Source organism: Phaethon lepturus, unplaced genomic scaffold (genome assembly GCF_000687285.1).
Source record: "Phaethon lepturus isolate BGI_N335 unplaced genomic scaffold, ASM68728v1 scaffold14642, whole genome shotgun sequence".
Classification (NCBI taxonomy): domain Eukaryota; kingdom Metazoa; phylum Chordata; class Aves; order Phaethontiformes; family Phaethontidae; genus Phaethon; species Phaethon lepturus.
This window is the reverse complement of record NW_010522688.1, coordinates 531-17,820: the sequence shown is the minus strand read 5'-3', so window position 1 is coordinate 17,820 and position 17,290 is coordinate 531. Positions and strand designations below refer to the sequence as shown.

The window sequence follows — 17,290 nt, the reverse complement described above, 5'->3', positions numbered from 1 at the left end:
TCGCCCCTGGGGCGCCCGGTGCCTCTGCGGGGGGACCCTGCCGCGGCCGTGGGCTCTCCCCGCCGTGCTCTCGGCACTCTTGCTGCCAGGCTGGCCGGGGAGCGGGGAACACCGAGCTCTGCTCTGCTCAGGTGGGCCAAAGCGGTTTCTGCTCTTACAGCTCTCTGTGGAGTGCTGCTCCCTTGCAGTCCTGAAGCTCTTGGAAGTGCTCCATTCGCTCCACATGCCCTTAAAATAATCTCCATTGGGCTCCGAACGTATTTTCACCTCATACGATGCATCGTTTTCAAGGTTTTTCCCCAGCAATTTTACCTGAAGGTATGGCGACTCTATTGTCTAAACACACACGCAAAAAAGTCCAATTATTTTTCTGGAAGACACAGGAAAAGTATCTTTGAGTTTCAGCAAAATGTGTGAGATCAGGTGCATCCCTGCAGAACTGTGCTGTTTGCTCAGTGCCTTTGGTTATTACACAGGCGGTCACCATGCCATCGGTCTAGTTTGACAGCAAGGCAGTCCAGACCGTACCGAGAAGGAGACTAATGCTGGGTAAAAGCTCTTTGGAAAACAGTTGAAGTTATTAACTGTGCTTCGCTACTGCCGACACTGCAGTGGGAAATATACACTTCCTTGGGAAGTCTCAGAAGAGAGAGGGGAAAAATGCATTTGTGAGGACTAAAAAGACAGCTTCTGAAAGAGCATCTGCAGGAAAGAAGCTGAAATCCCACAGTGCAGCTCCGGTGCTCTTCATTTCAGTGTATTTGGTTGCCTGAATCCTTTTCTTCTGCTCCCACTGTAAAAACCAGCCAAAGTCCACGCTTTCAAACACGCCCCATCTGGACTCGTATCTGCGCGGCCGCCCTTGTGAGGGGGGACACGGAGGTCCCGGCAGCCGGGCGGCCCAAACCAGACACAGTGCACGGGCAGTCGCAGCCCCAAAACGGTCTGAGCGTGCGAGAGCTGCGGGGCTGCTGGAGAGGCTCCGTGAAAAAGGACACGAAGAAACTGTTGCTAACTAAGAAAAGGGGTCCAATGATTCAATGACTGATGAGCACCGAAAATCAGAGCAAAACCAGAACAAAGAGCAAGCCACGCAAACACTTAGGGTGGCCTGTTAACATTATGTCCTCCCTTTCCACTGCAAAGCCCACGTGAATGACACTTCATTAGCCCAGATAAGTGCCTAACAGACATGGGTGCTGTCGGTCTAGAATTGTACTGATGAAATTTCCAAATGCCAAATATTGCACCTTTCCAAGTTTTCAGCTGGAGAATTGTAGAAATGTGGACTTGAGGGTTTTTACATGACACTGGTATTTCTGATAACGTTTAATTTTGGAAATTCATGTGAGCTCACCAATACATCATCACTTACCTTCCAAGTACCTTCTTCATGCCGATAGGCTATTTGGTGTATTAATTTGTCTTTTAAGTATTTCTTCCATGAGTGTGGTGTACTATAATGGATAAGATACTCATTCGCCTCCTTTTGGTATGTGATATTTATATCAAATGGTACTTCAGGCTTAACTGCAAATGATAACAAAACAGGATGTAACAGGAGTAGAAGTTACTACAAAATAAACAGGTTTTGAAAAGTAAAAAAAGAGTCCACTTCAAGTTACAGCCCCTGCAGGGTGACCTATCCTGCGCAAAGGCTGGCCTGAGCTGGGCCAGCCTCATGCTGAGCATCAGGTTGTCCTTACACCTTGGACCTATGAGGGGCTTGGTTTTGACCTGCTGGAGCAGCAGTGTGACCAGTCAGGGATGGTACTTCCTAGGGATGTGACATTTAGTCTTGGAAAACAATTCCTGAGCATGCCACCCCTGCGGTAGCACTGCTTGAAGACCTGGAATTCACTGCTTCTAAGCAGTGCTCTGAGACGGAGACCCCATGGCAAAACCCATCACTGTTCTGGGAGGAAGGCACTGGGTAGCAAACCGGGTACGGGTACAACTGCTGGTGGCTGTCAGGGCGGTGGGACAGAGGACGGGACAAAGTATGACAGTGCTAGACATAGCAGAGGGGGCTATGGCTCCAGGCCCTTGCTATGAACCCACACCTGCCCTGGTCTGCAGGAGACTGTCAAATGACCATCCATGCAAGTACATCAAGTCCAAAAATGCAGCCCTCAGGACTCTCCCCAGGCTCTGCCAGAGCTGGATGTGCCTAAGGTCTGCAGGGCCCTGTGTTTGTGCCACTGATGCGTACTGAATGTGCCATGTAAAGTACATCAGCTCTCCCACAGAAACAGAGCCCACACCTCTCTCCTCTCAGGAAAATGCATATAGCCAGAAACTATGCCCGCTCCTTCTGCAGCCCCCAAATACTTAATCTTTCCATGCAGAGCTCTCAGTTTACTAGAGGAGAGAACACCAGAGATGGTCCAGGCTGGCCCATAAACTGAAAGGTAATGTAAGATTATTATAAAACCATTGGACTGAGGCAGAAGTGTTTCAGGGATGTCACAGTGCCTATTGCCAAAAGAAGGCAAAGCAATGTGGCATCAGAGCAGAACAGAGCCCTACATGGGCTTCTCTGCAGCCCTCGAACGAGAACAGCTCCCAAGACAGTAAGTCCTAAGGAGGCCCTCTTCCCCCAGGTTCCCTATTTCTTGGCTCAGGGAGGTCCCCAACATGGCTTTGATGAGCCCATTCATGGGTTCTCGGTGTCCCTTCTGCACTGCAGAGTGCCTGAGAACCTCATTCAGACAACAGGTTCCACCAAGAAGCAAGATGTGAAAAAGTGAGATCTTGCAACCTTGTGGTCCCTGTGCTACCGAGCTCACACTAGACTTGGGGTGGTCAGTCCTGAAACTGACCATTCCCTGGTAAGAGATGCACAAAATGTCCCTGCTCAAGCGGTTCAAGCAGAGTTCATCCGTGCTCGGGAGCAGCACCTTCCTCCATGTGCATGATTTGGTCTATGTCCAGGTCTGGGCAGAGTGATACAATAAGCCAGAATTCAGCTGCACATTTGGAATGGAGGTTAATCATGTTTGGCTGTGAAGCAAGGGGAACACCCTGATCCAGGCTACATGCCCTGCTAGGACACTATTATACTGCCTCTGTGTCATCCAGATTGATGCTTAGGCTATGTGCTGGACTTTTGTTTTTTTCCCCCAGTAACCCCTATATCTTAAAAATGTCCAAAATGTTAAGTGTCTTACCAATGTCAGTTACAACCAGACTTCTGCAGACTCTTCTCTTTATCTCAGAGTCCATGCAAATGTCTTTATTTGAAAGTATATCAGTGAATTGTAAGAAATACGCATCTTCCTGTTTCTCCATATCGAAGCACATGTAATTGCTGTCTTCCTTGGTACTGTTGACCAAAGTGACACAACGTTAATTTCTTCTCAGTCCTATGATAACATAGTAAGGGACAAATCCCAGTTGCTTGTTTTACATTACGTTAACTGGTGAGACTCCATGTGAAATAAGAAAAAATGCCCTGAAAATAAGGAGTTTAAAAGATTGATAGTGTTTTACCTTGTGGTCTTTGAGCACAATAATCAACGATGTGAATCACATAAGAGTCCTGGAGCTCTCCAAGAAAAAAAATGCAATTATTACATTGAAGAGGTATGTGTTAAAAATCTTTCTATCTTTAAAAATTATATTACTGCTGCCATTTTTAAATATAGGGCAATAGGTTTGGATGCTCACTGAAGATAAAGAGAAATTTCTTGTTGACTGAAGTGGTAGCAGGGTCAGCAGTCAGCCAGGCCATGAAGGAGTCGTATGGCACAGAAGTGGGAATATATCTGTGTGTTCCTCCATCTGTGCAACTCCCACGTTTGAGGACTGTCATAAAATTTCAGTCAAAATCCAGAATAAATCCCATGAAAACAGAGGAATTCTAATAAGCTAGGTGGAAAAAAATTAAGTCATGATTTGAATAGCAAAATAAAAAAAAATTCCACTCCTTTTACTGGTTGCGACAGAGCTTTCAGTTTCAGGAAAAACAGGCAAAGGGAAAAGCAAAAGTACGCTAAAGAAACAAAATCTGAGCTTCTTCAGCTAGGTCCATCAGTTAAAAAAAAGGTGGAAAAGAGTTTCAAGGCCTCAATGAGAAGTGGAGATGACTGATGTATTTGGGAACTCTTCGGTTTTTGCATACTCATTCTATTGTGTTTTTTGTATGTCTGGGTGTGCGAAGACAATTGTTTAATTTTTGTCTTGACCTAGATAAAAGCATTTTCCCTGCAGTATAAAATCAGTCTCCTTGCCAAAAAATTTTCTGTGGAAAGGATCTGCCTCTCCAAAAATATTTTTACTTTTCACTTGATAAGGAGTAAGTTCGGTTTTTTAAATATCATTTAATTTAAAGGAAGAATGCTTTCAGTTCATGCTGGGCTACATCTGTAATTGCAAGCGTTCCAGAGCAACAGAGGCAAGATCAGGACTATTGAAGATGTTATAATGCCCTTTACAGACCCCTCCAACTGTTTTTTTTTCTTATTAGGGAGTTATGTTCTGTTTCAGAAAACTCTTCTTCTTTGCTGAATATAGTATTCAAACTTGGTAAAACACTCTGAAACAGAATTTTGTCTAGCTTTGCTGCTCCTGTTTCCCAGCATATGGCAACGTAACTCACTGGTGCTTAACATTTAGCTTCCCAGAAGTTCACCAAAGGATGGACTGACAGCACTTACCACAGGGCCAGGGTGTAGTTAGTGTTGTGAGGAGGCATCTCAGTAAAATTGCAGGTCAGGCTGCTATAGGAATCCTTAAATTCCAGCTGGCTGAAGCAGTTGATGTCAAAATTATCTGGTTCATCATCTCCAAAAGTCCCTAAAGAGAGATTTGCAGGACGTTAGTGAAGCAAACCCGTGAGTGTATTCGATTTACAACTCCATTGCCTAGGAGGATGTTTCTTTGTGTGGTTGCCTGAAAGGAAGAGGACCAACTCACCTCTTCCGTAAGACGCAAAGAAAGATTGTTCAAAATTAAATTAAAAGCCACTTGTGCCTTTCAAGGTTGCTCTCCCTGCACGCCAGTGAGGCCCACCCACTTACCGTGCACGAAGGTACACTGCATCATCAGTCTGTGAACTATGAAAAGACATAGTTGGTGAAAACACAGATGGTTTGGTCAGATGAGACACCTGTCTGTTCATTTCTATTAATCATGGGTAAAGAGGGGCCCTGATGTCAACCTGGGAACTTATGTGAAGAAGTCCCGCTGTCAAGTACAAAACATAGAATATATATCGTCCGTTCTGCAGTTTAATTCCTCCAAAGTTTGAGCCAGGGAGAGGGGAATTCTCATTTTAAAAATTAAAGGTAAACTTTATACTGAGATAAAAGTAGGACCTACTCCACCTGGAAATCATCTCAGAACTTTCTCAAACAGGTTTTCCTATGAGGAACCACAAAAGGTTTCTATCCTTGGGCATGTGAAAGGGAGCAAGACATATTCATGGTGCCTGTTGAAAAGCAGAATATTCAAGTCAAGGACCAAAACACTCTTGAAAATAAATGAAACAGAAATGTGCATTGGGAGATATACCCTGCCTGGTTACTGCCAGCGGTGTCTGAGGCTGATGTCTGAGGCTAATGTCTGCTCAAGAGCAAGGGCTAGTTTCAACAGGAGTTATTTGTACGGGAATTTCAGCTCAGGAAAGCCTGAAAGTGCATCAGACACCTTGCACCTCCGAAGTGGCAGACCCACAGCTGAGGATGCATGCTTGGCACTTGTCATTGCTACACCTGCACCAGGACCATCCGTGTTGCAGACAGCTGAGAGCACCCGAGCAGCGTCCTCCTGCCCCTGCTCTGCCCCTGCCCATGCGGTGAAGGTCTGATCGGTCACCATGCTCTTGAGAAGACTGGAAAATTATATGGGTGGTTTTAGGAAAACAGAAGTATTTTGGTGTCATGAGGCAATTAAGCCCCATTTTGATTGTGCTGCAAAGTTTTCTGAAATGTCACAAATTTGGGCTCAGGAGGAAAAGCTTAGACTTTCTGCCAGAACGCATGGCTTCCTGCAAATTTGCTTTGATGACTAATAAAACAATCATGATTTGACTCAGAGCACATGTCTCAAGTCCTACACTTGGCAGGTATGAGGTCAGTGAAGCAAAACCTGCTACTTCTGAGAGGAGTTCTCTCTGGTGGAAACTGCCTCATTTCTCATGGGTGAAATCTCACCCACTCTAGCCGAGCAAACAAGGAAAGTGTTACTGCCATGACCCCTTGAGTGTTTTTAGGAATGCCTCTGTCTCCTTTTAGGAGTGGTTAAGGGTAGCTGTGATGATACAAAACCCTCTTCCCCATGTCCAGGGACTATTCCCAATCCCCTGCTTTGTCCTCTCCTACCCTCTCCTCAGACGTGCCCTTGTCATGTGGGACACCTGCTGCAGCAAGAAAAAGACTTTGGCTGCTCCAGGGATATCAGTGACACAGTCACGAACAGTGTGAGAAAATGCCCATGGAAACATTTCCAATGGAAAACCCCTCCCAGAGAAAATGATGGTCATGTCTGCTCACACTCGGGTGAATCAGATCACGGACGTGTGACCAGCTGCTTGGATACCATGATTCATGGTCCTGCCCGTGATGTCCTATGATCCCTGGCCAATCCTGCCAGCATACAGGGAGACCCAGACCTTGTCCAGCATGGGAGCACATCTGAAGATCCAAAATGGTCATGGTTTGACATCGGAGAGAAAGCAGGGGAGAGTTTTTTTGATTGCTTTAAAATGTAAGTAAAGAGCGTCACCCCAAAGGGTCACTATCAGCAGTGCTTCCTCCTGACCCCGGAGCTGAGGTGCATCTGGAGTCGGGTTTTGAGTAAGAGAAGAAATTCAGAAGTCAGTCAGGAATGCAGAGAAAAATGCAAAAGCAGTGCGGGCAGAGGCTGGGATGGGGGCTACTGCCACCAGCACCCATGGAGGGCAGCAGGAGGGGCGGGAGCACCCGATGCTGCACTGACCCAGAACCCAGAGGCAGATCTATCCCTGAGCTAAGATTTAGTGGCCATTTGCCACCATGAGCAACCAGTGCTAAGAAGCAATTACTGCTCTTCCCTTCTCACCGCAGCTCAGGCGGGGTCTGTCCCAAGGGGAGCGCCGCTCTCCCTGAAGAACAGCGAAACCTGGCGTCTTCCACTAGCACTGCTGGTGGGACAACCTGTGCGGCACGGACACGGACGAAGCAAGTGCTGTACAGAGACTCCCTGTTCGACCGTCACAGCCAAGAGAGAGGCAGAGAGGCCAGTGCAGCTCTAGAACGAGCCCTGTGGCCATTTCACACAGGTGAGAGTCTTGACCGACACAGCCCGGAGCCACCTGGGCAGACATACGTATTCAGAAATGTATATTACATGAAGTCACATGTTTGTGGGTAAAATTGTGTGCATATAGGTATACATATATTAAAAATTCAGGGGATAACAAGTAAGCTGAAATAATCTGTAAGAAAGCCATATTTTATATAGATAGTTGCACCCAAAGCTCGCATGCACAGATATGTCACCTTTTATGCCTCTCTAAGACTTTACATGCAACTACCAGGAGACTGGCTTATTTATACTTACAGCTACCTCAGGACAACATTAAAACTTCTGAATTAGGATGACTGATCTTCCTTTATACAAGCAAAAGAGACTGCTCAGTGCTCTCTGTGTATGCAAACTGCATACATAAACACACAAAACTGATAATCGTCATATTAATAAATGGCATATCAGAAAAAATCTTTCACCTATCTGCTACTGCTTTGCTGAAAAGTGACAGAAATTTTAAATCCTTCTCTATCAGCCTGACTGCGAAAGGAAAAGACAGAAAAAGCTTTTGTCTTGCAGTTCAAACAGCCATTTAATGTTTAACCCGTGTAGTGCACCTTTGGTGCCGCACTGGAAGGAAAACTGACTTTACCTCTTTGACTCTGAACTTCCGTGTTGTGATTACGTCGTTCCTTATTCATGGAAATAACTCCCTAACCATAGAACAGATGATAATTAAACCTCATGAACGGTGTTAAGCAATCCATTTGAAATGCTTTTTCTGGCATGGTTCCTCCATGGGCTGACGGTAATTTTTTTGTCTGACATAAATATGCATGTAGCCTCAGTTACACTTCTTCCCTAAACCTCTGAACCACCACGCTGCATAAATGCTTTTGATGACTCCAGCATGACTTACGCTGCTAAGGACTCTACACAATTACAAGATTAAGTTTACAAGATTATATTTTTTCCCTTGAGAAGCCCAGACCGGGCAGAGCCCTGAGGCTGGCTCTGCTGAATCAAAGCAGGGCTTGAGATGGGGCGATTCTAGTGGGAGAAAAACTTCTCTTGTAGCTACAGCCATGGCAGGTCCTTCACAGAAATGGTTGTCTCTTGGGCCTGGACAACCCCCAGCAGGACGGTTTTGCCTTTACAAAGAGAGGAGTGTTAGCCGAGGCTACGGACATGCTTCAGCTTTAAGCTCTGAAGCCACCGGTACTAACAACAGTGCATGAAACCAGAGGCACTGCTAAGCTCCTGCAGGATCAGTGACCAAATTTCCAAAGTCAGACTAACATGAAATCTCTCATGCTGATCTGATCCAGACAGAACTCATTTTAATCGCAAGAATTTCGATGTGGGTTGGACAAACCATACAGTCTGAGTAGGAGGACCACTGAAACCAGCCATCCTGCCCATGAGACCCTGCTACCCCTGTCCAAGCCCTCCTGCACCTCTGTGGCTGCCCTTCTTATCTCTGCTTGCAGTTCTCTTAGGGAACCTCCACCACCTCTGCCAGGCTGGGAGACAGCACCTGGGAGACAGTCTGCCACCAGGAAAGATGAAGGCAAGTGCTGCAATGAGCTTTTCCCTCCTCTGCCGATAAGAAGGGGTGAGCTCATGCCTGTGTCAGCTGGTGGTACTTTGCCAGGAGACAGGGCAAGTTGGAAGGGCGAAGAGTGAAAGCCAAACATCCATCATGGGTGGTTTTACCCTGGATTGTTTAATTTGTTGGCCAAGCCTACAAGACTCATAAAGATGTCATAAAAGCTGCTAATTGCTCAGTAGGGATTTTCTGAATCTGTTTGTCTTTAATCCTAAACAAACTGGTTTACTGGAAGTTAGTGGCAATACAAGGGAAGGGCCAGTCACATCTGCTTTCAGGAAGCCCTGAAGATTTCAGTGACACCAGTGATAAATCACTAGCATTGACCATTCACCACCATAACTACTTGCCAAAGCTGGCTCTGAGCAGCTGCAGATTGTATAAATAAAAGGCACGTAGGAAAAAAAAGGTAGTTAGATGCAGTTTTTAGCCACTCCTCATTTTCTTCTAACTAAAAAACTTACCATGCATATCCTATGTATGTATGTACTTATGTATAGATACAAAGTATTATAATACATGACGCAGGAGAAAATGAGATTCCCAACCTGCGAGACAGCCATTATCTTCCTACAAATCTTCCTCTTTTGTTCCCAAACAATGGAGTCCTAAAACTACCATTACCTGAGCAACTGCCCATGTCCTTCAGACACGGTGCAACAAGCTCTGTCACTGCTGTTTGTTTAGTATTAGACAAGTAAGAGTTTAGCTGATCTGGGACTGAACCTGCAAATCCAATTTTTCAGCTCCTTTTTGAGAAAAGGGACAGCAGACTGAAACAGTGGTTTTATTGCTGCTCCCTGTGTTTTGATTTTTTATTTTGATGTTGATTGATAAATAATTTTCACTTCTCTAAATGAGATGATGAAATCTGCAATAAACCTAAATTTAAACTGTTGAATTAATTTATAATTATTTGCTAAGGGATGAATGCTCGTAGTGGTGGGCTGAGTTACTGCTCCAGTCATACTATGAGGGAGACTGGGACTATCCCCCAGACACACCTGATGCAATTGCTTAAAGAAAAAGAGAAAAAGTTTGGCTTTTGAAGTGGAACGGTTTGGGCCAAGTTTGAGGTTCATTGAAACATTTTCTTTGGAGGAAACTGCCAAAAGCAAGAGAAGCCAGAACCTCACCCCTCTTTGACAGCAACTCAGAGTGACCATGGACTGCAGAAGTCCCTGCTCCCAGGCATAACTCCTGACATGAATACTAGGTACAAAAAGAAGGGTTTAACAGGTCTGATCTTGCATTCCCTCTGCATACAGCTATGGTCTCCCTCATTTCATACAAATTTGGATGTTACAAGGAAAGCAGACTTGGGAATTAAGTTAAACAGGTACCCTCCAGCTCCACATCCACCTCGGGTACCAGCACTAAAAGAAAGAGACTGGAGGCTAAAACACTAACACATTTAACCCAGCAGTTGCATTTTGGAGCTCTTAACTCAGGTTTTTCAAGATCATGCACAAGTGGAAAGATGAAGATGAAATGACTCACCATCACCATCTGCTGAGGTGCAACCACTTTCCCCAAAAGTGGTGTGAAGAAACAAGACGAAAATGCTCAATACTGTACTTGTCTGTGTCATCCTGAGCATGCTGCATGTGTGCACTACGTGTGTGTGCAAAACCCGTGCTCGCTTACTTTATACTAGGCGCAGAACAAACCCATTGCCTGATAAAGAGACCGCAGGCAAGGGGAAATGTAAACATGCCGACAAGGATGACTAGTGGTGGAGAGCAGGAAGCCAGCATGAAGATATTTGCAGAGCTTTTACTTTGAAACATGCTTCCCACTTCAAAACTAAGGACCTTCTGGAACAGGCTCATTGACTCGTTGGGCTGAATCTGGTCAAGTCCAGTGGGTCAGGAGCACATTTCTTGGACCGTGGTCCTGGCTTGGATCGTGGGGTTTTGGCTGCTGATTTCCCTGAGAACACGGTTTAGTCCTCTCATCCACTCTCCTCTCAATGGAGGTAAACAAGTCCAAGGGAGAGACCTCTTCCAGCTGTGAAACATGAAGTGTGATTGTTGTTACTCACTCCTTAAGTGTTGTCATCCAAAGCAGCGTGGCCAGCAGGTTGAGGGAGGGGATTCTGCCCCTCCAATCTGCTCTGGTGAGACCCCCAACTCCCCACCTGGAGTCCTGTGTCCAGCTCTGGAGCCCTCAGCACAGCAAAGACATGGACCTGTTGGAGCGAGTCCAGAGGAGGCCACAACAATGCTCAGAGGGATGGAACAGCTCTGTTGTGAGGACAGGCTGAGAGAGTTGGGGTTGTTCAGCCTGGAGAAGAGAAGGCTCCAGGGGCACCTTACTGCAGCCTGCCAGGACTTAAAGGGGGCTTAGAAGAAAGATGGTGAGAGACGTTTTACCAGGGCCTGTAGTGGTAGGACAAGGGGCAGCAGTTCTAAACAGAAAGAGGATAAATTTAGATTGGACATAGGGAACAAATTTTTTATGATCGGGGCTGGTGAGGCACTGGAACAGGTTGCCCAGAGAAATTGTGTATACTGCATCACTGGAAGTGTTCCAGGACAGGCTGGACTGGGGGCTTTGAGCAACCTGACCTAGTGAAAGTTGTCCCTGCCCATGGCAGGGTGGTTGGACTAGACGATCTTCAAGGGTCTCTTTTAACCCAAACCATTCTTTGATTCTACAAAGTCCCACATAAGGCAATGGTTACCCAGAAAACTGTGATTTAAAAGACTAATCCCGCAAAACATAGCTCCTGAGAACAAAAAGTGGTACATCTCATTTTTCAGGCTTTGGACAAAGCAGAGGCAGAAAGTGGAAGATAACGGGGTGTTAAATGTTTCCTTCACACACTTTCTGTGGCTGTATACACCAACGCACACTAGAGCGTAGTGCAGGGCCATGTACACAGCTGACTGATGTGGCTAACTACAAGTGAGCTGAAGACCTGAAAGAGAAGAGCAAGCTCTGGCACAACGCTGGCTGCATCAAAAAACTTTATGTCGGAGGCGTAAAGGAAGCCAAGGGCAAAACTGGTAACAATGCCCCAGCAAACAGAAAAATTATGACACTATAATAAGGAGACTCAATATGGAAGCCACAGCAAATTTTTCCTTTGCAAGGAAATAATTTAAACCACTCACAAAAATTATGAAAGCTTAGCCCTTGTGCCCAGAGAAGTGTCCTTCTTGCCAGGACATCAAAGACTGTTCTCCAGTGTCACTTGCTGCCCTGAACAAGGGGCAAGGGGTAGCCAAGGGGGTGTTTCTGGGCTCCCCTGCCCTGTTTTAATGGGAAGAAATAGCTTCCTTTCCAGGAGATCTCAGTGAGGGTGCCTGGAAGATGGACATTTCGCACACCTGTGTCAAGTCCCTCCTTGTGGTGGGACCTTGAGAATTCCCACCAAAGCGTTCCCTGAAGGTGCACTAAGCCTAGGTAGATACAGAGAAATGGGTTTGGATTCATTGGTCAATATGTACATATTTACAGCGTATACTCCTGTGACAGAGCTTTTCATGTTTCATTCCCATCTAGCCAGCGGAGAGCATAATTCATCTCATCCTAACATAGACATTGAAAAGATTAAATTAAACCCTTAAATACATTTATTTCTCTCCATTGAATTAAAAACGAGTCCAAGGTAAGGTGGGGGGTAGATACCTGCTCGGAAGACCTCTACAACACCTCTCACTCGCAAACAGGAGAGGGACCTGCCGGGCCACAGCGGCCATCCATACAAAGCAGAGCAGGAGCTGGACATGGCGCTGGGGCCAAGAAACCACTGAAGATGGCAGCACCATGGCCTGACCAATGCTCACTCAAAAGCTTGACTTCATTTCCAGAATTATTTGGTTCACTGCTCCATTCACATGATACTTCTTCAAGAAATACATTCTTTCAGAGGTCTGAGTCAGCTGGTGGGGCTTTAGAAGTACTTAGTCTTCATCTCTCGCTCCCAAGGTTCCTATGCTTGACCCAGTCTTATTGAAGCCAAACTTGAATCAATGAGACTGGGTCCCGGTGGTTTCACATCCCTAAGGTCTACCCCTGTCTTGCTTTAGAAAAGTTTATTTAAGGATTTCAGCACCTGCATTAGTAATATTCAATATCATATTATTCTAGAAGCCCTCAGGCTAATTTCTACCTCATTTTCAGACAGAAATATCAATAAAATATGCAAACTGATCGCTATCTGGATATGACACCTTTTCACATTAAATTTGTCTTGTTTATAATTGAGTGGGCTATCACTTCGATCTTTTTTTTTCTTTTTTCCTGTTTCAGCTGGAGCAAACTAAAAGAAAAAGACTTTTCAGACATAATATTTTTGGTTGAACCTGAACAATCTTATTATCAGAGCTGTGCTGCTCAGGGGATTTCCATGTTGTCATAGCTGCATTTTGTCTGGGTGGGGAAATGAGGGACTACAATGAAAAGAAAAAAAACTAGCATAGAGAAAAACCCTGAACCAAAAGTACATTTTGTTTTACTTCTGGTCTCTGCATCAAAAGTTGTTTGAATTCTAAGAGATATTTCAGTCCGTCAGTCTCACCTTGTGGCCTTCCTCTGATGCCCTGGAGATAGGAAATCAAATTTGTGAAAGTCTAAATCTTACAGCAGCTGAAGTGTTAGTACGTAGAAGAGACTGAAAGGATAACTGGATCACTTTTCATTTGCAATAAACTTACACTGCTTCTGCTTCCTAATTCAGGGTTCCACAAAAAACCCCACAACACAACGGTTTAAACAGGTAAGACTTTTGATAATCCAGCAAAAATTTATCTGTGCTTCATTGGTCTGCCAGCCCTCTTTGGGTCCCAACATTCTCCTGTGGAGCTTCTGAGTCACCCTAGACCCTCTTACATTTTTAGTCATCAACAAAATCCAGGTCACAGCCCATATGACTGGGGTAAGCATTTTTTTCTGTGCCCTGTGCTTCACAAGTGTCTGCTGTCCATGCGGTGTATCAGCTCCTCAGCACTTCCACACTATCCAGTTGCTTCTTGGATTATCACTTGTGTTGCAGCTATTGAAAACTACTAACCAAGCAAGTAATCTACAAGTTCTTATTTCTGTTTGCTTTTTAGATTGTCCTTTCACATGGCTTTTATTTTCCTGAGGACAGAAAATTCTGTTTTGGTTCTGTTTTGGCTCCAAAAAATGAAAAAGGCTTCTGCACCTATGGTAGATTTAAGTCCTATCAGTACCTGCTTAGAAAGATTAAGTTAGTACATCCCATCCTTCTATCAGCTACATTTTTCAAACATTCCAGTTCAGGGAGATCCCAGAGCATCTGTGGGAGCCAAGTGAAGCAGGTCTTCCAGATACATTCCAGTGTGCAGCACTGGAGACAGGTCATGTGGATACTGATGGTTGGACAATACAGGCATCCTTGTGTTTGAAGAGCACGGTTGGTGTGTCCTGATCAGAAACCCATGGGTAAACCCATGGGACTGGGAGGGAACTTTTCTCATGTTGATCAGATTCAGCATTTTTTGACCGTCTCTGTGGCATGGGGGTTCCTCTGTTCCTTGGGCTATTAGTAAATTATCTCATTGTATCACAGAATGAGGTTCTGGTCCCTCTGCCTGACCTGACCTGACCCACCCTGCACTTCTCCTCAAAGACATGGGGAGCTGGAGGAGACGATGGCACAATTTTGTTTCCCTTCTATGGGGTATCGGTGCTGATTCAAGATGGCTTTTTAACACCTGTTTAGGTTCATCCTCCTTAATTTGTTCATAACTTTAACATGCTTCTGAATCTCACTAAATTGAAGCTTCAAGAAAAAACACCCTAAACATCCTTTAAAAAATCTGCTATAGGATGATCCTTTAGATTATTGCCAGAAAGACAAACTGGGGGATTCATGCAGCTCTGAAACATTTAGGGAATTCAATGAACACTTGAAATTGAGATGTTAATACCCTTATTTGTAAGTTACAGATTGGTACCTAAGACTAAAGAATGTGGTTATTACCATGTTTATTATTACTTTTTATTGTTGATGTTAGCAAAGAGTATGGCAAAGTTCAGGCAAGTAATAAACTAGAGTCCTATCAGAACATGTATTCCATATATACTCAAGCAGCCTTCATACTTAGATTTTTATTTTTCTAAGCAGATATTCTGGGGAGTAGAAATCTTCCATCCAGCTTCAGCTGTGAGGAAGAGGAATTCTACATAAAAAGAGGATTCAGGATCTTCTTTTCCATTGCTTCCTGACATTTCTCACTCTGAACTGCTTTGAAAACTTCTTTCCACATATCTTATCCTTTGTGGAGACATCTTGCAAAAGCTTGTCAGCTGAAGGACTTCACATTAGCCTCAGGCTGCTCTAAGAAGTGTTTTGCTGGCCCAAGAGCAGGAGCATGTGGGAGTCAATATTGCTTAAGGCAACATTGCCATGGACAACATAACTTGAAGACCTCCGTGGAGAGAGAGAAAGAGCGTGAGAGTAGACACTGTTGTTATTCAGCTGAGAAGCCAGCTCTGGTAAGAATGTTGGGAAAATGTAACTAATTTGAGTTAATCTGGAAGATATTGTGCTTCCCTTATGACCAAATGACTTTGGTCTGCAGAGTATGAGAGCAACATGGGGTAGAAGATATGTAGTTTGTCATCACATTGTCCTCAAGAAAGGAGTCATGTGTAACAGAGAGCAGAAATTTTTTACTGTTTCTTTGAACTGTCTTTGTCTTTGAGGTCTTGACACTTAAAATTTCTGCTTTGAACTTCCTCCCCCAGCACTTATAAATTGGCACCATATTAACTAGGAGACCTGTTATACGAGGGAAGAATATAGAAAAGTTAGAAAAATGTTTGGTATGCAATGGTATGCACTTTGATCAGGCATTCATATATTATGAGATCAGACCCCAACAAAACTACAGTACGAGTTAAAAAAGGTAATTTTTTTTCTCCTAAGCAACAAATAAAGCAACAGCGGTAACAAGAACAGTCATATTAATACTTCTGGGCTTCTTTAATTTGCTTGCTAGTTTCTAAGGGTGCTCAGGATCATATTTGCAGCTATTGTCTACAACAATCTAAGTTAAAGCATAGTTAAAGTAAGGAAACTTAGATTGCCTTCACGTTATTTTTTTTAGTTCTTAAAGAAGAATATAAACTACTGCAAGATGTATTACTTTTATGAGATCTGGCAGGAGATCACTTGTCATAAGACCACCACGCTTGCTCAACGACATTTTTCAAATACAATGCTGGGACAAAACCATGCCATTTTTGTAACAATGAAACATTTTGTGAATGTATTTTAAATCTGCAAAAAACTACAATCTGACCCCGCAACTTTAAAATTAAACATATTTGAATATTCTTTTTTTTTATGAATTTGGTTTTAAAATTTCCTTTAGTTTAAAAAATTAAATTACTAAAACCTGATTCTTTTTCTTCTGAACACATTCTTTAAGAATCTGTACACGACAGCTGTGGCTGCTTTTGGATTTTAATATTTAGCCATTGTATTCTTGTATGCAGACCCCATTCCAGAAACAAAAGCCAAGGGGACGTAGGAGGCTCCATTCCAACATATGACTAGTCCATGACACAGACCCGGACTCTTTTGTAAACCCCAGATGAAAAGTGAGTGTAGACCTCAGCAATGAGGACAAAGGGAAGGAGCAAACAGAGACAACATGATGACATGGCCCTGCAAAATGGAACAGATGGACGCAGGTGGTGTGGCAAAGCCGGAGTGCCCGCAGCCCCAAGGAAGCTGCAGTAAGGAGGGGTGGGAAGCAGCACGGCAGCTGTGCTGAATGCCCTGCGTGGGGCTGACCCTGCCAGTGTTTGTCCCCTCACACCATTTCCATGGGTTTTGTGCTGCAGCCCGTGAACTCTGACGTCACAGTGGCCAGGTCCTCACCACTGTGCTCCGGGAGAGGGACAAGCCCCTGGGGAGGGGCAAGTCCTCCAGAGTCTGGCTTTTAGGAGGGTGATGTATTTCTAAACAGTTTGTGCTATTTAGATGGATGCGAAGTGGACTTGGGTGGCAACTTGGGTGGATCAGGCTGCTGAAGGCAACCTTTAATATCAGCATACGTTCCGTTTGCTTCTCCTTGCACATCAGTACGTATCGGTCTTCCAGTGGCTTGACAAGCAGCATTGAAAAACCAGGTACAGCCATACTGACTGTTATCCATAGGGATAACAGAATGTATTGGTTAAAGTTAGCATGGTTGAATGTAGCTTCATCAGTAACGTTGAACTCATTAAAATATTTTTATAGACCTTTTTTTTAAAAAAATTAGAATGCCTGAATGAATGAGGACTAGACAAACATTAGATAACAAAAGGTCAGAAAAGGGACTAATAATTTAAATGTATTTATATTTAAATAATACAAATATATTTTCTTCTGGAAAAGTAGCACAGAGAGCTCTAGGCAATCCAGGAGACTCCTGGAGTGCACGGAGGATAACTTCCTATGCCAGGTAATAGCCATCCCTCTCA

At 44.3% G+C, this 17,290-nt stretch overlaps 1 protein-coding gene across 1 annotated transcript; it reads right to left on the bottom strand.

Annotated features, from left to right (window-relative positions):
- Positions 1–77: 77 nt before the first annotated feature.
- Positions 78–10,556, bottom strand: LOC104616776 (interleukin-7 receptor subunit alpha-like; the record flags this gene model as incomplete). The annotated part of the gene is made up of 5 exons (XM_010281895.1): positions 10,340–10,556; positions 4,659–4,797; positions 3,171–3,325; positions 1,376–1,530; positions 78–336 (listed from the first exon to the last, which is right to left on the bottom strand). Coding segments are annotated over exons 1-5 (808 nt in total), but the record flags the coding sequence as incomplete, so codon positions are not given.
- Positions 10,557–17,290: the final 6,734 nt, after the last annotated feature.